We start from the raw sequence: 22,821 nt of genomic DNA on the forward strand, positions 1-22,821 counted from the left end.
CGCTCAGCATCGGAGAAATGTAAGGCATCATTTTCGTCATTCTAGAGAGGCACGTTCCCGGTGACACCTACCTAGTTACCTACGTTGGCGTCAAAGACGTTCACTGAAGACCAGCGTAGATCGAGTGGCACATCTTCAATGCACCAAGTCGACGTCAAAGAGTTCCACTAAGCAGCGGTACCTACCCAGTCCCGCATCTACAGTGAACCATGTCTGCGTGAAAGATGTTTGTTGAATAGTGGCATGCGTATACACATTACGAGCCAAGTTGGTCCGACGGTTGATTTCGAAACGTGTTCCCTCAGAATAGCAACCCGATGCACTACCCATTCGCCACGGACGACCCAGTGACCCAGGCGGGCGGGAAAACGGTTAGATGCATACGTGCACACATAGATATCCACCTGAAAGTGTGTGAAGAACCCCAAGAACACTAATGCGTTAAAACTCTTTGCTATGTCCTCCTAAGACCCCTTGTACAATATATTGCACATTGCCTTCTAACTTTTTTTTTACGCAAAATATTCATTCCGGGTCTGAAGTACGGTATATGTAACTGTAAAAAAGTGGTTTACTCATATTCTTGTCATCCACTTTCGAGAAATTTGACACTAAATTGATCTAGACCTCTGTGTCCTCCCAGTCGGCTGGAAGCGACATCGAGATCTGTTTTGAGATCACTGAGATTGCGTAAAAATATCGGACGTGGCAGCAACATGGCGATGTACTACACGTAATTCCACTTTCATTTCTGCTCTTAAGCAATGAAATGCAGTTTTTACTATAGCAAATATGAGTAGCCGATGGAGATAGTTATTTTTTTTTTTCACGTACATCGAGACGCAGCATTAAGCATCTAACCAATGGCATATAATTTTTTTTTTTAATTTCAAGTTCGTAGCATAACAGCAGACAATAAAAAACACCTTCAAGAGCGATCTGTTCCATAGTTGTGTTCGGATCTCAGGAGGATATAGATTTAGATGTACGTGAAATGAACCGCGGGTCGTCAACATTAATTCGGAGAGCTGTGCACTATGGCATTTCCCACAGCTCTAGTGTTGCTTTGAAATGTTAAATGCCATAAAAATATTAATCAATTGCTCTAAGTTGGCTCGCATCAGTTCTGCATGTACCTTACATAAAATTTGCAGCTACCTTGAATGAAATTTTCACAAAAGAAAAGAAGAAATTTCAGGAATGACAAAACAGACCATCTCGCGGAAGGCTCGCTGTGCAGACGAGTCTTGAATGCCTTGCCAGCAAATAGATGGCGCTGCTGATACCGTGCTTTTAGGGCGACTCCGCTGAGTCGAAGTACGCTACACGTGTTTTGCTTGTGGGCAAGAGACAGAATGACACACCGAAGTGGATCTTCAGTGTAGTCCGCTTCTGGTGCCAACACAGCCGTCTAGTTCAGGCCGACCACTTTCCCCCTTCATTTCTCACAATCTATTTTCATTTCTCGGGCTACAGAAAATATTATTAGCGGCAAAATCGAAGTATCGAACTGCCCTGCTCGAATTTCACGTCGTAACCGCAGGAGTCGATGACGTCACTGAGGGCACCGCAGATATCACTGAATTTTCGATTGTCTGGGCCGTTTTTGGACGCACGGCCAGTTGCCAGGCCGAGTGTTCCCAGTCAATCGAAGACAACTTAACACTTTCTAACTGAAATACCTTAACCTAACAGGCACTCTAGGAAACTGTGACGGGACGCGCAACATGGTACTACAGGAGTTTCAAAGTTGTCTCGCCACACGAGCTTTCATTTTGCGTCCTGGTTAGCTTACGAGGCCATGATCGCTATAACACCGACCAATTTCGCATTCTAGAAGTACAATTTACCACTCTACACTAAACAAATGGTTAATTACCTTTATTTCCTCTAAGCAACGCTTTCTGTGCGCTGATTTTGAGCTCTACGCTCTTTTCTCTCCGGAACCGTGAACATCCACGTGTAAGTCCAACGTGAGTAAGATAAGAAAAATAGCGATGGTGCGCACGAACGATGAGAAGAGAGAGAAAGGATGCATAGAATGGAAGGGAAGGAGGGTGTCAGAGATATATTTGTGGTTGAATACACTGCACGGGAGGTAGAGGTAAGGGTATAGAAAGCGAAAGAGAGGACATAATAATTGACAACACCAGGAACACAATGCCAACAGCTCTGTTTATAGAGATGGCACAATGAAAACATGTGGAAGCAATGCACACAAACAAGTAACAAACTTTAAAGATACGAAACAGTAAAGGTAAGCTAATCAAGCCCAACTATACCGGCCAGTTTTGCTTCGGTCCACATTGGAGAACATGGTAGTGGAACACCTGTGCAAGCTAGGCTGTTGATACAATAATTCACATCTACAATATCTCCCCCCTTGCTTCCTTTGTTTTGTTTTCTTAGCCATAAAAAGGAGCAATGATATCTCTGGTGCGTCTGTTTCTTTAAAGTTCGTTGATGGCGCGAACGTTTGATCACAAAGCTTATTGCGAGGTGACTAAAATCCACGGTGCCCTCGATTTTAATTTAGCCACGCCCATTTACCCTGCTACCTGAGTCACAGAAGATCTCGTAAGTGTAAAAAAAATTAAAATAAATTAGACAGTAAAATGTAGTTCTATAGGAATGATGGTGTGCGTGCGATGAAAAAAAAAAAACGGCTGCACTAAGAGATTATCACAAAGTGGTGCTGATGAGTTCATCTTTTCGAACACTATTGATGCCGGCCTCGGTGGCCATATTGAAGAACATCGATGATTCATCAGAAAGCAGCCTAGATACCGAGTCGAACTCTTTGACTTTGCCGTCTTCGAGAACGAGTATCCTGCAAAGATAAAGCGATATTTTGTTAAGTTTTGCCTTGAAGGCTGTGACAAAAAAACACACAAGATTACGATTTACGGGGAATTTTAGGTACCCCGCAATCTCCAACTGTGAGCCGATCTCGCTTGTATTGTTTGTTCTCTGTCAGTCAGTAACAGCTGGTCTAGTGGCACTACCTTATCCCCTAGCACCCCATCAGCAACACAAAATCGAAGAGTAACCAATGTTTTCAGCTAATTACAGCATTTAAACGTGTCTTAGAGTTTAGCTTGGTGTAAGCAGATATTGAACAATGAAACTCAAACGTTTAGAACATGTTTTCACCAGCCGCGGTTGGCTCAGTGGATATGGCGTTCAGTTGGTGAGCACAAGGTTGTGGGTTCAATTTCGCACTGCGACTGCATTCCGGTAACACTGTCCGTGTGCTTAGACTAAGGTGCACTTTGACGAGTACTGAGGCGTTCAAAGTTGATCCTCCACCGCCCTCTAACGCGAGGTTTCTACTAGACCTTAAGCCTGCTCAATATTTACTTGTACAAGAGGAACCTACTTGTCCCTTGACCAAATGAGTGGGCGAAGCTCCGGAGGGAATCATCGGATCTCCCGCTTAAGGGGACGCTAGCACAAACGCGTTAGAAACGTGCAGTACTCTCTAGTAAGGGGGAGCGGCCACAGCGTCTTACGCAGCCATTTACACATGCCGGAACGTGCACCGCGTTTGCTGACGCCATCACATGACTGCTGAGAGAGTATACCCCCGGTATTCATAAACGCGCCTCGACTTGAACTTGACTTGCCACCGCTTTGGGCAGCGCGTTCGAAACGCGTTGAAGGTAAGGCGGAGAGGCCACAGCGTCTTACACCAGCTTCTTACACGGGCCGTAACGCGCTAGCACAAACGCGTTAGGTTAGAAACGCGCTAGAAACGCGGCCTTTCGTTAATGTTAGGTATTTATTGCCATCGTGGTGCGTGTGTCCATGTCCGCTTCGTGGCGTAGTGGGCTAACGCCGCGCGCTCGGAAGCGAGGGGACCCTGGTTCGATTCCGCGCTACGGACACAACTTCGGACCGCAGGCAGAGGAACCAATTTTTTTTAACCCTCCTTGAGAGGAACACATGACGGGCGCATCCCAGCGCGCGTCTTGTGTGGTGTGTTCCTGTGTCTCCGTTGACGTGATTTCTTTGGGCTCTCACACTTCCCCGTCAAGTATGACCCAAGTCAAACACATCGAGGCTCACTTTTAACATTTTCATGGGTTCTGCTTATTACCTGTCATAGTCGAGGACAGTGTGCAGGCGATGGGCGATGGTGAAAAGCGTGCACTGAGCGAAGGCGTCCCTCAGCGCCACCTGTATGAGCTGGTCGGTGTCTCCGTCCATCTGTGACGTGGCCTCGTCCAAGAGAAGGATCTTCGTTCCGCGAAGTAGAGCCCGGGCGAGGCACACCAGCTGCCGCTGACCCACGCTGGCACCGAAAAGACGGGGAGACATATGTTACACATTAAGGCAAATTAGACTCTAAAAGGACAGGAGTCACGACTTTGAGGAAGTGTTCCTCAAACTTTGTTCCGCTGGTAACCAGAGGCCTCGACGCGACTAAAGTGATTTCAAGAGAGATGAAAATATCGAGAGAGGTGACGGGGATCACGGTGACTACTGACCCGCTGATGTGGCACAATGGCTTTGCCGTCCGGCTTTTGAGCACGACGTCGCGCGTTCGAATCCCACCCACTGCGGCCGCATACCGGTGGGAAGAGAACGCAAAAACGCTCGAGTGACGACCATCATGTACACGTTAAATGATTCTAGGTCGCCAAAATAAATCCGGAGCCTCCCCACTAAGGCTTCCCACAAATTCATGGCAGAATTCAAGTTTGGGAAAGAAATACCAATAATTTTGCGTCCCATTGATTGCTGTGTAAACTTACCATTAACAAGTACTCTCGATCGTAAAAGCGCAACAGGAAGAAGCAAAATCATCGAGCCGAAGCCGCTAGTAATGCTCGTAATACGGTTGTTATCTTCACCTACACGGAAACTATGCTCCACCTTAAATTACTTGCCTCAAGTTGCTGCCGCCGTCAGCTGTCTCGAGCAGCAGTCCTCTGGGATCATTCGAGACGACCTTTGCCAAGTGGGCTCGCTCCACGCACTCCCATATTTCGTTGTCCGAGTGCGAGTCTGTAGGATCCAGGTTCATTCGCAGCGTTCCCCTCACGAGGCTCGGGTCCTGGACAGAAAAAAAAAAATGACCGTCAGTCCACATCAGTCCACGGAAAAACCACTTCTCATTATGAAGCCGTGAAAATGCAAACGTCAATACGTGCGTTCAGCGAGACTTCCCATTAAAGGCTATATGCTAAATGTCTCCAACAGGTCACAGTTTCTGATAGACTAAATTACGCACTTACACATTTGTAACCATCTTATGGTTAAGAACGTCGTCTGCACTCTTAATTCACTCTTAAGTGAATTCTGGTCGCATGGAACTCATGGGGCAGCACGCACAATTCAATTTTTACTCGTTGGTCTATGACCAGATTTATTGCATGGTCATCACTAGAGACCGGAACTTTGGCTAAAATTCCTATTTTTCGCTTGCGTGTTTATCATGCCTATTTAACTTATGAGCACGAACTATGGGTCTAGAAATATTTTAGTGGCACCTTAATCATGCCCGTAAATGCCTGTTTCTATGTTCATACCGATATTGAATTCTCAAAACTTAAAAATTGCCTCTTACGTGTTTTCTCCTCTCCTCATTTTGTTAATTATGCCCAACGCCGTGGCCCGCACCCAAAAAACCGACCTGGCTCACTCCCAAAATCGATTGAGGTGGATTAAAGCTAATTAATGTGATTAAGGTGGATTAAGGTGTATTAAGCTAAGGTGGAGTTTTTACTTAAGGTGATAACTTAGGCAAGTCATCATGCTTTCGCAATGAAATTATGTAAGGATACTTAAGTGACTGTCAACTTTTTCAACGCGCGCATTTAACAGCTACTAAAGTTCCACTTTCATGAAAACGCTATTGTGCTTCCCGTTCAGGAAAGGTCGTACCCCTGTCTTCTTGTGCATGGTTTGTACAATGATGTCGCATGATCATATATCGTATGACATGTCTTACATTCCTAGCGTGATATAACATTTACAAGGTGCATGTTTTCAAAATTAAAGTAATACCCACACTGTTAGTTTTAGATAAACATAACATTGGTATACGTTTGCGAAGCTGAAATTATTTTGTTATTTTGGTGTTGTCAAAAGGTTGCACCAGTAGAAGTAAACGTTATAGGAGTCATTTATAGTAACTTCAGCACCACGTGCAATGTGGCTTTTACCCAGTTACCTGCAATCATGCACTAGGTGTCCTGTTGCCACAACTCGGTAAAATGTGAACAGCCATGTAATCTAGTGCTCTAACGCTTCGCCTGTGCTTTACTTTGCCTTATTCTGGTGAGCCATCCATGACAGCTGCGCACAGTGAACGACACAGAAAGACAAAGACTGTGTCATCGTTTACTGTGTACGCCTTTCACGGATGCCTTCTGTGGGGATGCTCGAATCGCACGCGGCCCCTGATGTTGTTTTACCCGCATGACTCTCGTATATCGTGTAATCCGGCTGCCCCGCGTGGCTTGGTTGGTGTAGTTGCAGAATACTGCGAGAGATGACAAGAATGTTGCGCTGCTAACGCCATCTAACGCCGGGGTTACTCAGGCGCAAAAGGGAGTAACCTCTTCCTCTTTGGCATGGAGTAAGCAGAGTGCGCGTTCTTGTCGCGCGAGACTTCGGAGCGGAGAACCTGGACGGACAAACACGATCCTTCCAACGCGCCACCGTTCGAGTGAGCTGCCCTAGACGTTACAGTACATCACATACGGTGTAACTTATAGACCACCACTACGTATAGGGTAAGTCTTAACGATGACAAAGTTGGTGTAGAAGGCCTCTTCGATTACAGACATTTCCTTTTTATTGTAGCGAACCGTGAAGCGCGGTTTGCACAGCACCACAGTGTCCGTTCAGAGTTACCTGAGGTATGACGGTGATGCTTCGACGGAGTTTCCGGAGCGACACTCCAGCTATGTCCACGTTGTCGATGAGTATGCGGCCCTCTGATGCTCTGAGCATGCGCAGTAGAGCGAGCACGAGCGATGACTTGCCGGCCCCTGTGCGTCCGACAACACCGATCTGAAATTGCCAAGTAGTAATGTCATGCTTCGCTCTTTTCTATTGGCAGGTTTAAGCAAACGCATACTTTAGATGTCGGCGAGAGGCGGACAGACGACTGGTGCTACTCATCACTAAAAATTAAGCTTCTCTTGTTTAAGGAAGCCGATGAACTAGCGTGAATTTTATTCCCAAACACGTTTCTGCTTTTCCGCGGAAGGTACTGCAGATTTGTGGTTGGGGTTCTTTGAATGTGCTATAGCTTAATCGGTCTTCCTTCCAAAGCATTCGATGTTTGCTCCTTACTGACCGTGATTAATCGTTACACCGCTGTCACATTGGGCACTTTCGATTCCGATCGAGCCCGATCGGAATTGAACTTCTCCATCACAATTGCTTCACGCCTGCAGCTTGCGCAATGGAGCCCATCACGATAAAGAAACTTGGCCCTCATCCGGTTTGATCTCGATCAAACGTGGCCCCTTGAGGCAGAGATTATAAAGGTTGAGCCACTGAAGGTTTATCTGCGCTGATCGCGTTATTATTATTGTTATTACTGATTTAGAGCACGCCTCGTCCATATATTTTTCACCATTGAGCCAAGATTCGCTAAGTTCAGCAGTCACTTTTCATCGCAATCGCTGCCCTTGCGCTTGGCATGCACTAATAACCGTAGCACTCACCTTTTCGCTGGGATTCACTGCAAATGTGACATTACTGAGGACGTTGGGAAGTACGCCGGGACGGTAGGAGGCGGAGTAGTTCTGGAACTCTACCCTGCCTTCGCTTGGCCAACACAAGACATTCTCACCAACTGCAGCTTTCGATTCTTCAGTCGGCGTCGATGTCACATCAACCTGAAAAGTGAAAATGGAAACGCATCATCCTGAAGAATGAATTTAGGAACGCCCCTTGCAGATATAAATTCAGACAATATATATATTGTGCATATACTAATTGTAGATCGATTCGCTTTTACTGCTATACCGCTGTCCGTTTACTTCTAGATGAATAGTCTAAAGGCAAACGTCGTTAATTAGTGATACAGTCGAACCCGGATATATCGAATCTGAAAGGAATCACAATGAAGTTCAATATATAACTATTTCGATATATACAATAAAATCTGCATACAAAAATTTTCAAGGGGATTTTACTGCTGTTCGTTATACATAATAAATCGTTATATGTGGGTTCATTATATCCGGATTCGACTGCATTTGGCAAACTGGGCAGCGAAATTTCGGGCTCGGTAATTGCAGTAAGCTCATGGAAACTAGTCATGAAAAACTGTATAGGATCCTCATATAAACGCCTTACTGAATTGCACAGACTGTCTAAATCAGTGTTCGTGCTCAGTCTTCGTCTACTGTAACATGACCGGCTGGAGTTATCCCTTTGTTTTGATGCACAGTTTCACGCGTGACGGGATTTATGAACTTTTTGTATTCAGTTTTTTTTTTCGAAATAATTGCCAGCGTCGTATATCCCCACTCTTGTCTTTTTTTTTTTTTTTTAAGAGCAAAAGACAGAGTAATAGAGTCACGCGCGACTCAGTGACAAAAACAGTTAGGATGAACTGAAGTTCGTACAACATCAAGAGTAAAACACAACACGATGTAATAAATGCGATTATACAGAAAGAGAAAGTAAATCAAACAGTCGGCTCTGATTTAAACTCATATTTGCGTCCGAAATTTGTGAAGGGCAAGAATATTAAGTAGGGTTGTGCGAATATTCGAAGCTTTTGGATGACGAATCGAATAGTATCCTATTCGATTCGGTCTTCGAATCAAATAGTCCCTATTCGTAAATACGAAGTATTTTTCGAGAACTTTTCGAATATTTCAAAACGTGAACTGCGGCTAAATAAGCAGAAAGTTGTAGCAAAATTACGGTAAATGTTTAACAATATGTATGTTTTACCCATATATATTTTACCATATGTATAGGCATAAAACATAAAACTTGCGTAGTGGAGCAGGCTACGTCACTTAGGTATAGCCATACTTTACAGGCTGTACAGCGATCATTTCCGCTCTCCGAAGAAGCCCCGGCATGAGAAGTAACTATTTGTTTGTTCCCAATACTCCGTTTGTGCTTTTAATAAACAAAGTTTCATAACGTACCATTTAATGACAAAAATTTGCTAACTGCGAGAATACCGGGATGTGAATATTGTTTTATATTAATTCTGATAACAGCTATTCATTATTCGAAATCTATTGGAGAAGTACTTGATATTCGATTCCATTCGCTGCTGGCACTATTCGGTGCGTATTCAATTCGGTCTCAACAATCACCATTCGCACACCCCTAAATATTATTAAGCAGAACATCTTGCGGGCCTAGTTCACTCATTATAGGAGCTGATGCTTATTGCGCCAGACGGGCTTTCTGTTTTGCGCGCAGGCTTTTTTCGTGTTCCTTCTCGTCGTGGTCTGTTTTTTTCCCCGTCTCTCGCAATAAGTATCAGTCCTTAACAAGAATCTTAATTCTTGCCTAAAGTCGCATAAAGCGTCCGTCGAAGTTCACAAAATCCAATTTCAGGCCGATAGCGCTACAGCTAGACGGCCTTCCGTCATCTTTTCACCACTTTTCGGGATATTTACCTAGTAAATATCCCGAAAAGTGGTAGACTACCTAACGTAGACTACCTAAAGCACGTGATTCCAATTTCGGAATGCCTGCATCGCGTGCTGATAGGCAATAAGTGTTCGCTGCTCCTTATAGATTCAGCATACTGGCATCTTGTCTTTTGGAGTTTCGACATGAAAGAAGCAACTTGCAAAGTCGCAGGCGTTGAAAAGGAAAGTACCTCTGGAGGAAGTTCACTGTACTCGACGCAACGTTCGAAGGACACGATCATCTGCAGTACGTTGAACAGCATCACACAGAGAGACATCAATGAAAGGGGTACCTGCAATTGCAGAGATCGAAGCGTCAGCGCAGCTCTCATTAGCCCATGAAGACATGCATACGCGAGCAGATTAGCAAACCTACACATAAAACTGCGGTCAGCTGAAAGGCAACACCTAGAGTCTCGGCAAACATTTCTACGTACACTATTTAACTAACGCCGGAAACGCTGCAGTGATAATTAAAGTTTCGAGAAGTCTTTATTATCACCGCCAGAAACGTTAAAGGAGTACTGAGACATTCGTGCAAACGCGAGAGAACTGCGCGCACTTCTTCCCGCTCCGCTTGCGCGTTGGTAACCGCAGATATCGTAGAAATGGAACGAGCCCAGTGTAGGATAACGTCACGATACATCAAGCTCTGGCGTACTGACACCGAAACTGTGTCCGCATTCACAAAAGGTTCTTACGCTAGTAAAGTTCGTAAGAACAAGGACCGTCCAATAGGGACAGCAAACATCAATTAGTCAAGGCGGCTCACCAATCACAGAAATTTCTTAGGAACAAAAACGTTTGTGAATTCGGCTCCTGGTTCCTAGAAAAAAAAATAGAACCAGCCTAGCAACTGATTTCATTTTTGTTGTGATAGCGCTATGGAAAGGTCACGCATAGTCAGGACTCCCGAAGTGCAGCGTGAACACGATGAGCGGCGACTGGAATAGCAACGTCAATATGAACAACGGCGCGGTGCTCAGGCTCGGCAGGACCCATGGAGTTCAAGGCTACGTCACATTTGATACCACAGCATCGCTCTCCAACCACACTTCACAGCGTCGATTGAGGCGAAATTTCTTCTGTCAATACATTTCAACTACACAAGAAGAAGTTTATTGTCATCTCTACATTTTTACAATTCACTGGTGTAACACCATTCATTTTTCTTGATATACTGGTATCTGTTTACACACTATTACACACAATTATACACTAGGCATTTGTAACATAAAGTTTGATCAGTTTCGAACAGTTATACAATGTTTAGGCTATTACATTGTACTTTCGTTCAGCCTTGCACAGTTATACAATGTTTAGTTTGACTCACAATACATTTGAAAATGCACTTGCAAATGGATCAGCCTTGTATTTTTATACAATGTTTAGGCTGCCCCTTATTTCTCACAAAATTGTTATTCTTTAAATGTTGTTGGGGTCACATAATTCCATTTTTTCCCTAAAGTTCAAAGACTTAAAGGCGTGTTAATATGGAATAATTGGGATTTCAACTGTTTTCTTTTACTATCCAAAATTTTCGTATGCCATTTTTTAAGAAAATTGTCTATTCCATTTTTTTCTAGCTCTTTATTTAATATTTTGCACATCATGATTCTGGTGTCGTTTAATACCGGATACACCGATTTTTGGGGCTTTTTCTTAATTTCAGCAAGCCCTCTTCTTTTCCACAAATTATAGATTATTACTATGGTCAGTAATTTTTCAAAGAGGCTTTTCTTCTTCTCTTCTTTGGCTAGATTTGTTCTGAACTTGGTATTGGCGATCTTCCAAACAACATTTGCTGAAGGGCATTCTTTCAATGCATGTCTTTGCGATTCAGGTTGTTTGCAGTTAGGACATTCCTCTGATGGTGTGATCCCGAACCGTGCAAGTCCTTTTTTTGTCGGGAGAACTCCCCACCGTCTTTTCCATTCAAAGTCTTTCACTTCCTTCGGTAATTGCGCTTGTTTCCAAAATTTCCACTTATGTGGTAGACTTTTTTGGTACATCTTCCATATTCAACTCCTTCAGAGCCATTGTAGCGCTTATTTCTGCGGTCTTTATGTCTGCTAGTGGGGTTTCTGGACAGAGTCCCTCGATCGCTTTTTTTGTGTTCACTGCTTCTTTGTAAAATTGAAGCGGGATTTCGGCTCTTGGGCCTTTCCAGATCTCTGTTGTGACAAAGCGATCAAGAGTGCTAATCCAATATCTCAGTAAAGGTTTTCCAAGGAAGTTATTCTCGTTAATTAATGAGCTTACTGTTTTTGCTGCAAGAGTTCGTGCTGTTAGAGAAACGTTTGGTATCCCTAAACCCCCTCGTGATGGGGGTATTCAAGTAACTGTTTTTGTAACTGGTGCTGGTTTCTTTCCCCAAAGGAAGCTCCCTATGAGGGTAGTCAGTCTGTTTGCAACCAGTCGAGGCATTATTACAATTCTTGCTACATAGAAGCCAGGAGAACATAGTTTTGTTTTCACTACTTCCGCCTTCTCTATTAGGCTTAAATCTTGATGGCGTGGGTTTTCGGCCACTTAGGCAGCTTTTTTTAGGGGTTCGTCCCAACTTTTTGGCGAAATGTCTCCTGGTTGAAACCACAATCCGAGAACTTTTCGCAGCTTGCACAAATTGCACTTCACCAAGTGATTCTTCTCTAAAATCCCCAAATCGCAGTGCTTTGCATTTTTTTTTATTAATTCTCGCTCCAGATATTATAGCATACTCTTCGAAGATTTGCAGAAATGTCTGGTAGCTGCATTCATCTTTAATAAATAAAGATATATCATCCGCAAAGGCTGAAATTTTTATTTCCCCAATCCTGGCAAAGGAAAACCTCTCATTCTTTTTTCTTGGTCGACTCTTCTCAGTACCGGATCCAAAGTCAATACAAAGAGTCCTGGTGAGAGTGAACAACCTTGTCGCACCCCTCTCGTAACCGAGAAACTATCTGTGAGCGTGTTAATTTGTATTTCACTTGTAATATCTTTATATAGCAATTTGATGATGTCTATGAAGTCCTGAAGGAAACCGAATTCTTTCATAGTCTCATATATATAATGATGGTTCACTTTATCGTACGCTTTCTCTTGATCTATCGTGATGAAGGCACCTTTAATTTGTTTTTGTTTGACATAAGTGAATATATCGCGAGTTAAAGTCAAAGACGCGAATATCGATCTCCCTGGAACTGCTGCTGCTTGTAATTCTGATATAATCATTGGCAATACATCATTTAGTCTATTTGTTAAGATCTTTGCTGCTATTTTATAGTCTGTGTTTAGTAATGTGACGGGTCTCCACCCATTCAAATCTAGTAGGTCATTGTTTGGTTTAGCTAGTAGAATAATTCTTCCACTTGCGAAAGAAGGAGGTTTCTTCTTTTGAATGATAAAATTGTTTATCATTTTTACTAGTCTTTGTCCGATTATGTCGAAAAAGGTAAGGTAGAATCCTGTCAAAATACCGTCTGGTCCTGGTGCTGTTTCTCGCGTCATTTTGTATTCATCCGTAGGGAGCATGGGCCATTTCATTGCGTCTGGAGCCGAGGTCATTACGCACAACGTTAGATGTTATTGCATGCAACCACCCCAGTAGTACTGGCAATTTTAGTGAGTTTTTGACAAATATTTCTTTCAACTTCTCATTAAAGAGGACAGCAAAACAGCCTTCGTTAATTTCTGCACCGGCAACGACAGCCTTTAAGCTCAGTATGACCAGTGCAAATATTTAAAACGCGAAAATGCGATATTCAAGGTTCCGTTTCACAACATCGCGAATTTGAGAGCCGTTAAACCAACAACATGGACGCTCACTGTGATCTAAAAATGTCAGACGATTACGATACTCCCTAATGCGAAATTTTAACTCAGCTGTAAACGTGTTTTCATTTCGTGATATATTGAGGCAAAGAATTTGAGACCGAATTCACCGCACCGACTGGCAGTTGGCCAGTGACGTCAGAGCCTTCGCAGTATGGGAGCGCTGGCACGGTGATGATGATGATGATGACGATGCCTCAATCAATGGCACAACCCACTGTGGGGGATAGGCCACGAACCGGGTGGTATTATGATCGAAATTTAAAATAAATTAGTTTAGAAGTAAATAAATAAGTAATAAAAATTAAAGGAAAATAAATGAATAATTGAAGATGGGAAACGAACCGATAATAAAGAATTAAGTAGTCTATACTAAGTTAGTCAGCCTTGCCTAGATAGGAATAGTAATATGAATTTAATAATAAATTAAATACAGTAAGGAATATACGTTAATTTTGAATAATATAATTATAATAATATAATTGTGATTTTGTGGACATTACTTTTTGAATTTGCTAAATCTATAATTTATTGAAGGATAAATAAATAAATCATGGAAAATGGGAAAATATTAATAAGGCAATCTTTTTGTGTCAGAAAGAAAATTATAATTGGCTCGGCAAACATTCCCGTGGCTATATCCTAACATCGTGGCTCCAAGTGAGAGTATAGCTGAACTGCTTAACGGCAGTCCTAGATTGAGAAGTGGTATTTCCAAACATCGTTGTCGATGAGTAGAAAACCGCCGATACGATAATAAACAGCGATCGATGGATTGTGGTTCATTGCAGAGGTAGCACAATGGGGATGCCGCCAGACCACATATGTGCAAGTAAAAATTTAGTTGTGGAATACGGCAACGCATGCCTTGTAAATGTTACTTCGAATTGCCGGTTGGGACACCATTGTCGGTTCCAAGAATAATTTAGACGTATAAAATCTGTAGATTTTGCAAATGCGAGGCTTTTCTTGTCTTCGGTCAAAGAAAACTGCCTATATCTGGCTGCAGTGATATGCGCAGTTGCCGGCAGCACAGATATCGCCGGACCTTTTAAACAAGCTCGTGCTAAAGAAGCTGGCACGATGACCGGCATCGGAGCCAGCTGTAGAAAAAGACGACGTCGACGAAGGCGCGAGCGGTGGTACGAGAGCGTGTTCGCGCGGTTACGCCGAGGGATACCGACGCTCCAACCAGGAATGGGCGCGTAAGAGCTACGCTCAAAAAAGTAATAATCATAGTGATGTACTTGAAGCAGTCCGACACTTGCCAGTATTAACGGCGGAGAAGTTAAAGCCGGCCGTTAGTCCGTGGCGTGTCGGAAAAAATGTGGGCCGATCCTGGCGGTAGTGCAGAAAGGGTCCTAGCGCAATGGCACATGCCCCAGTGAACTAGCGAAGCTGAGCCAGGCTAAGTCTAGCTAAGCATGGTTGGGACTACTTAATCTTAGTCACTCATCGATAGCCAATCGATAGCCAATCAATCGCTAACCGATCAATAATCAATAAATTCAGGAAAATGCTGGGGATGACTTCGTAATGTTTGGTCTAGCCCAAACATACTTTGTGATAGCCAATCGATAGCCTAATCAATAGCTAATCAATAATCGACCAATAATCAATAAATTCCGGAAAATGCTGGGGATGACTTGGTAGTGCTTAGCCTAGCCCAAAGGCCAGGACTAGCTAGGTGCCCATCAGCTCCGATCCCTCTTTAGCATTGCGCCTCCAGTGCAAGCTACGCTAATGTTTTTTGTACTATGGTTTAGGTTGTCGGGAGCTTCACTTAGCACAAAACAGTGACAAGTCAGAAATGTGACGTTAGCACTATTTTACCAAGGCTCTCAACCACCCACAGCTGCGCTCGACCGCTATGTCAAGACTGGTTGCAATTTTTCGTTATTATTAGATGGTGTTCTAGACATGGCAGTCATGACGTGCTCCTGGCTCCTGCAGTAGCTTTGGCAGCGTGCAGTGCAAAAACGCATCGCTTTCAGAGAGAAAGCCGTTTCTCGGGTATTGAGGCGGACACCAACGAAAGAGTTAGCAGGCAAGATATTTTCCAAGAAACTACTTCAGGCTCTGACTAGTGCCAGTACTAAGCATACTTTGTCCCATAAAAGCTTCATATCAATATAGCTTCGCATCTGCTTCAAGCACTTCAAAATTGTTCCCATGTTCCTGCTAGTAAGCTTGGATTAGTCCCTGACTTACACCGCTTAGACTAGAGGTGGTGTGCAAAGCATGGCGTTCGTGACGTCTTTTTGCGAATCCTGAAATCGCTTCCGGCCCAGGCAGCTTGCACAAGCAAGTTCCCCGATATTGGTTATTGTTACCCACAAAGAGCCGTCACTGGGGCGGGGGTTCGCACACCAACTATTCGCCAAAAGTGGAGAACAGGAAAAGCTGTGGACGAGACGAGTTTTCGCCGGGACGACCGGGTGACGTAATACAAACGTGTACGCGCACGTGCTGCAAACACACACACACACACACACACACACACACACACACACACACACACACACAACGGCGGCATTCGCACTATTCCTGAGCGACTTGTACTGGCGCGACCGCTAACAACTATACGAAAAACTAGGGCCATCTCGTGACATTATATACACTTATATGTAGAAAGATCGACACTTACGCCATCTAGTGAACACTTCATAAAACTACAGGTGGCTACATACTACATCGGAGGAAGGACAGACCCACGCCCTAAAGAGCTTCGCCCCTAAAAAAAACACACACACAACGGCGGCATTCGCACTATTCCTGAGCGACTTGTACTGGCACGACCGCTAACTGCTATGCAACTACATACAAGGCTATGCAAGTGTATGAAACGCTATACTTTCAATTCCAACGCAAACAAATAAAAATTACATAAAATTCACCGACGATTACGATACTCCCTAATGCGAATTGTGAGCGTAGCTGTTTAGGTGTTTTGAATTCGGGATATACTGTGGCGAAGAGTTTGATTCTGAACGACAGGATCTCTCCTCCTCTGCTTTCTGCCTCGCACTCTTTTCGCTATCGCCGTCTTTCAACTCCCGCTGCGCTCCGCTTTCGCTTTCATCCTTCGCGGTGCTCGTTCGCTCGGTTACGAGGGACAACGTCGATCGACTCTCGCCGCAGAAACGGGCGCCGAAGAGCTGCGCTCTAAAATAGCGGGCAACATTAGAATTCGCGATGCCAGGTGTTGACTGTAGAGGAGGAATCCCAGCAAACGCCATATGCAGAAAGTTTGAACATTGCCCCTTCGGCTATATGCCGAGCTTCACCGCGGTGCAGAAGCGTTACTCAATGGATATCATTTTCAAAAACTGACATTTGAGAAGGCCGCCCGAATATGAACAACTTAAGTTAGCAACGTCGATGGGGTGCGCCCTTTTATTAACAAGCGTATTTACGGCACTTAGCCTGACATTATTGCTGCGTTAAAGCAGAATTTCGCTCACGACTAAAACACTGCTATAACGCCGCAGGCACGTTACGGATAAGTGCAGTAAATGCGCATGTCATTAGAAGGACGTAGCTTCACGACGCTGCTGACTGGAATTTATTGAAATTCGGGAGTCCTTCTAGAACATTACGTTTTAAAATGCTGCCCGCTCAGTTGCGCTGATGCATTGCAGTCAAGTTCGACAGGTGGACGCAGGGGCAATGTCCGAAATTCCTGGGTATGGCACTCTTATTTTCTTCCGCTGCTTCACTCACTCTCTCTACGCGCGCCACGTAAGAGCGCCACGCTAGGTTGGCCCGATGTCCATAGATAGCCCTACTATATATATGCCTAAAACCCCCTGAACAAAACGACGGGAAATTGCCGCCCACCGCTTCGGCTATCAATGGTACCATTCCGTGGTTCCAGGGCCAATCACGGAGTTAGTGTAATCCAGGGCCAAGCCGCAGCGATTTCCGCTGTTTACGATACCTAGCATTTCTTTACGGTGCTATCCACATGTATAAATTCTTTTTGGCATGATCAGAATGTGTTTCAATCATATATAAATGATTTGCATTGACGTCACTGCACGCCATCGTCGTCATTGACGTCACTTTGGGGTACTAGCACGCCTGGAGGCTACGTAAACAAGACACGTCACCTATAGCACGACACGTGCGTCTTGCGCCGAGGGACAAAAATAGAACAGCAATAATCGTGGGGATCACCATCAAAATGCAAGACAACGTATGCCTTCCACACTCAGATTTCGTTCCCAATACGCATACGTATTATGTATGACGTATGCGTGATAATACAGTGTACAGACATCATCGTGGCCGCCATGTCTGGTTACTAACACTGTCAGAAGCTGCGTACGTAACGTCACGTGAAAACGACCTCTGGCATGGCGTATTTTTTTAAATTTACTTTTTTTAGTTACATATAAAACCACACCAAGATCACTCCATGAAGTTCTCCTGTAATGGCTGCCCCAATAAAATTAAGTGATAACTCTGTTTCTTGTGACGGCGCATGCGCTCGTTTCTCTGTGCCATCCAGTGAATAATTATTATTCTTATGCTTGAAAAAATGTAGCGTATACGATTGACAGAGCGAGAAAGAAGCTAACAAGCAGGGTGGCAACTGCCGCCGGAATAGGAATCGCAGCACCTGCCAACTCTTCGGGGAGAAATGGATAGAAACACGGAGATTAAAAATAAAAAGAGGGTCAGGAAAGAGGAAAGATAGAACAAACAATATGACGCGTGAGAAAGACCGAGTTTTAAAAAAATGGCAAAGAACAGATACGGCGTCAGGAACGTGAAAACCTACCGAGGTAGCCGAGCTCAACGCCAGGCCGAGGCTGCTGGGATCCGGTTTATCGGGGCCGGCGAACACGGTGTTGGCCAGGAGCGTGCTCACGACGACCACAAATCCCGCGACCGAAGTGAGCATGCGCGTGAAGCGATAGGTGGTGCCGAAGCTCGACAATCCCCGCATCGCGTCGTCCGTCAGGCGGCAGAAGTGTCGCCGGAATCGCTCAGTTACGCCGTACGTTCTCACGCTGCTCAGTGCGTCCACGGTCTCGGAGACGTGCTGGAGTAAGCGTGACGTGGCCACGCTCTCGTAGTAACGGCAGCTGTGCGAAGCTTTCACGGCCAGGTTCTGAGCAGTGAAATGCAGAGAACATTTCATATAGTAAAAGGACATTTCACAGGACAGGGAGAGAGGATAGCAGAGAGAATCGAGTAAAGAAATATCTATTCACAAGCAGAACGACTGGGTAAGAGTTTATTCACAGCGTGTGGAGTGACTCGCTCAAGAGAGCTTGTCACCCGGCTCCGCCCAACGGCCACTGTTAGGTCATTTAGAGCAGCCGTGTGGCGAGTCACTGATTTCCTATCTCGGTTACGAGGTCAACAAACTCTCTCAAACGTGGCGTTCCGAGCAGGTACTGCGAAACGCTATTACAGCGCCAAGAAAGACGAAACACAACCATGCAGTGCACACTTCGGCGATGGATATCAACTAGCCTTACTGCACAAAGCATTACTCGCATGAAAGGCTCACACGCTCGCTGCCAAATTCGCGAATATGCTCATACCGCCCATCACGATCGTGTATCGTGCAACCTCGTGTTTAAGAAATCAATGCCTTTAGGTAGATATACAACATTTCTTAAAGAATTCCTGTTAAATTTTCATTTTTCTCCTTTGGTAAAACTCGTGCGATGGACGAACGACATTTGATACAGGAAACAACTGTTCGCCTGTTGATTTGTATTTATTGTCTTTCAGTATAATTAATGCACGTTAAGATAGTCATAAACTGTAATTATATTGTACGTCCTCCTCTGCGATCACTCTACAGTGTTGTTGCCGAGTAAAGTTGTAATACGAAGTTTGCACCCTCTTTCTACTTGCTACTTACGGATACAAGACAGACTTACCATTCCGTATCCGGCCAGTACGGTGACGACTGCTGTGACGCCCAACACCACGGGCGACTGGGTTCCGATGACCGCTATCTTGGCGACTGTAATGAGAATGTTCTGAACGCTTTGCTTGGCGCTTAGAAACGTTCGTGAGTCGATACAGTCGATGTCAGCCGAGAAGCGGTTCACAATCCTGCCCTGCGGCGAGGCGTCGAAGAAGGACACTGGACTGCGCAACACGTGGTCGAGCATTTCTTTATGGAGCGAGCGCGACAGCCTCTGCGCCGACATGCTCAGCAGGATGCTCCCCACCACGCGGAGGGCCACTGCGTCACAAAAGGATTAATGACGTAGTCAGTGGCTCGATCAGCTGTGGCAGTTATGATATGCTCATCTGGCGGCGTCACCGATCATCTTTAATAACTGTGCCAACAAACATGCCCTGAAAGTATAAATGACCCCACTTAACCCTACTTAACCTGCTAGGACACAGTCGATATATTATGGCACACCACGCAGGCGTGTTTTTTGAAACGCACGTTCGAAAAGTGCCTTTCCACGTATAAACAACGTTGCCGCATTGAAAAACATGTCATTACATAAACGACGCATCACAAATGCGACGCATGACTGCTGTACCTACGATAGCCTTGAGGAATGCACTAGATCTCCTGCAAATGAAACAGTGACGAAGCCTTTTCATGGTTATCAAGATGTAAGATATCAAGATATAAGCAGTAGATAACAGTGTTATGCTGCTGCTGATGAAGGTGAAGACATCTACGAGGACGTTTCATATAGGCTGCCGCTCAATAACAGGCTGTCATGTGCTCTGAAAAAGCCTACCTTGCTCCTTCATTACCCTCGAAAGTTAGGAAGTCCGCCCACTGAAAGAGCCACCTGTGCCACAAAACAGCGAAATTCGTTTTCCGCCACAAAACTGTATTGTATTTGTCTTGTGAAAAATGAACGTTCATTCATTCATTCGTTCATTCATTCATTCATATCGGGACGGATGACCAGCGAAGCTGTTTAGGCTGCATACATGGGCAGCGTACATTACGAAATCATACATTTTTTTTCATACGGCACCACACTCCCATGCGCCTGCCGCAACCGCTGATGCAGCCGCGCCGGCACCTCCGACGCGCCGTGACGTTATAACCACAGAAACGCCGGCCAAGTGCACAGGCGCCATCACCACACACTTTTCCCCCTCTCCCCTACCGATCTTCATTACTTTCCACGCGCCGCGATACGGACGTATACCGCGATGTGGCTGCCATGTTCGGATACTAGCACGGTGAGATACTGCCTCCGTGACGTCACGTGAAAACTATCTATACATGTTCTTATATCCATCTGCAATCTCGCTGCAACCTCGCTGTAGCTGGCTAACGGACGGTAGCTTACCGTCTGCGATGCACAAAGACACGAGGACTTGAACCCAGGGCTGCTCTTCCGCTCCTGACCCGGCGTCCGCGTGTGCCGCTGTGTCCGTCCACTCCTTGATCCAGATTTGCTCGAAAGCGAAAGCGGATGCCGCAGCTACGAACACTAGCACTGCGATGGGGCCAGGCCACTGAGCTAAGTGCAAAAGGCTACGCAGAAGCTGCCAATCTGTCTGGAACGAAGAAGAAAGCTTCAAGTTATTCTTCGCCCCTATCAGCATCAGTAGGGAAACGCTGACGATGGCACAACAGTGGCAAAGAACGTGACAATGTTACAAGTGTTAAAGTGAATAGATTTTTTTGGTTATACCGGTCAAGGATTTTCGTAGTCTGGTGGGCGGTGTATCTATAACCTGAGGGAAAGGTCACGTGCTCTGGCACGAGCGCTATCTAGCGGAGTTTCGGGGCGTGTTGTCGCCGAAGCCCGCTACGCGTCGCTTGTGGAGGGGCGCCGTTACGTCTTGACGGCTCACTAAAGCGTACCAAAGCTTCACTCGACTCCCACAGTGCAGGACTCTCGCAGTGCGTGGAAGCTGCGTGATTTTAAAGCGAATCGTTGGAAGAGTATGGGACCTTCGTGGAGCAAACGAACGGAGCAGGATGCGCGGGTGGGCAGTCGTCGTCATGTCATCGTCGTTCCACTGACGTCATTCGGGTGTCGTCGTGCCGCCGTCCTCACGCCATCGTTATTCACGACGCCATCGTCACGGCGTCCTGGACATCCTGCCGCCGTCGCCGCCCGGTCGCGCCGTCATACCCGGCCGCCACCCAAACAAGAAACTGGCCGGACAGCCAAAGAAACCGATTCGCTTTAAAAGCTTCGGCCGTACTCACTTTCGTCGATTTGCCCCCCTCTTCTTGGGTTATTCGTCCCACTGTGTCATTTTCTTCCATATCCTCGCAGCCTGTGCTGAAACGAACAAGGCGAAGGTATTTCTATTGTGGTAGCGAGCTTACAGATAAAATTCACGGTAGCATTCAAGGCACTTGGGTGGGCTAGCTAGTCGTTTACGAGTATTATGAAGCATGATTTAGGGCACAATTTTACAAGAGACACAACGAGATACACAGGAAAAACACCGTTCCTGTTTATCTCACTGTGTCCCGTCTAAAATTGCGCCGCCAAACCGTGTTCCATAATATTCACGGTGGCACCGATGCCGTGGAACAACGCCATTTTGTTACTTAGTTTCTTTTTTTTGGGCAGCGTAAGACAAGACGCTTGATACTGAGGTGCACACTTCCATAGCCCAACCTGAGCGTGCGACCTACGCAGTGTACATCTTGATACCACACTGCATGTTCAGCGTCGTGAAGTGATTATGTTCTCATAGTTCTCGAGTTTTCGAAGCTTCTGCTGGTATATGTACTGTGCAATCCATATATCGACAACACAAAAGCCTATAATAACAACAATGTATGTTTTACAGCGTGAGACATGGTATTAAGACCAAGTTATAATCATTATAAGCAATGAACAGACTGATTTCGATTAACTAGTCATCTCACCCGCTTTGATTAAAATCTTGAGCCATGCGTTGTTCAAGAGCTTCTCGAAAGTTCTTAGGTGAGACCGGATCTGTCACAAGATCTTCAAGCTTGTCGTAGACTTTTATGCGCTTCCCGTCAACCAAGAAAAGCTTGTCCATGTGCCGAAGGTAATGTCCTTGATTGCAGACCATGATCCGCGTCTGCAAAAAAAAATACTTTCACAATCACCAAGGTGTCGCAAAACAGGATAAGAAAAAAAACATGACTAGAGACTGTTGCACAGAAGCGATATTCAAATTAGGAAGATATAATACGACAGTAAAGCTTTTGTGACACTCACAGCGCTAAGAAAAATGAACAACGCAGAATTGCTAGAGCACACTTGTACACACATTAACTGATTTGAATAAACAGTGATTTCGATTATTTTCCTGAGCGTGGTACCATAACATTGCATAGATAATTTCCATATATTTTTTGTTGCTCTTTCTGTTTCAGCATCGAACTGCTACCTTTCATGTTAAGGACTTTCTTTACTGCAATAAT

General features: G+C 45.0%; 2 protein-coding genes across 2 annotated transcripts in view; both read right to left on the reverse strand.

The window, feature by feature from the left end:
• The window catches only part of LOC119431099 (ATP-binding cassette sub-family C member 2-like), a 178,854-nt gene that overhangs the window by 93,185 nt on the left and 62,848 nt on the right, over positions 1–22,821 (reverse strand). The gene's annotated exons all lie outside the window — the stretch shown is intronic.
• LOC119430891 (ATP-binding cassette sub-family C member 5-like) lies at positions 1,895–4,621 on the reverse strand. Its single transcript, XM_037698356.2, has 2 exons — positions 4,100–4,621; positions 1,895–2,830 (listed from the first exon to the last, which is right to left on the reverse strand). The coding sequence occupies exons 1-2, from the start codon at positions 4,318–4,320 to the stop codon at positions 2,683–2,685; spliced, it is 369 nt and encodes a 122-aa protein (XP_037554284.1). The 5' UTR covers positions 4,321–4,621; the 3' UTR covers positions 1,895–2,682.

Source organism: Dermacentor silvarum, chromosome 10 (genome assembly GCF_013339745.2).
Source record: "Dermacentor silvarum isolate Dsil-2018 chromosome 10, BIME_Dsil_1.4, whole genome shotgun sequence".
NCBI classification, from domain to species: Eukaryota; Metazoa; Arthropoda; class Arachnida; order Ixodida; family Ixodidae; genus Dermacentor; species Dermacentor silvarum.

What these genes read in the sequence shown, in the direction of transcription:
- LOC119430891 (XM_037698356.2), bottom strand. Translation starts at nt 4,320, where the DNA reads ATGTCTCCCCGTCTTTTCGGTGCCAGCGTGGGTCAGCGGCAGCTGGTG. An exon ending in ACTGTCCTCGACTATGACAG is followed by an intron (nt 2,831 to 4,099) that starts GTAATAAGCAGA and finishes TTATCTTTGCAG; the next exon opens with GATACTCGTTCTCGAAGACG.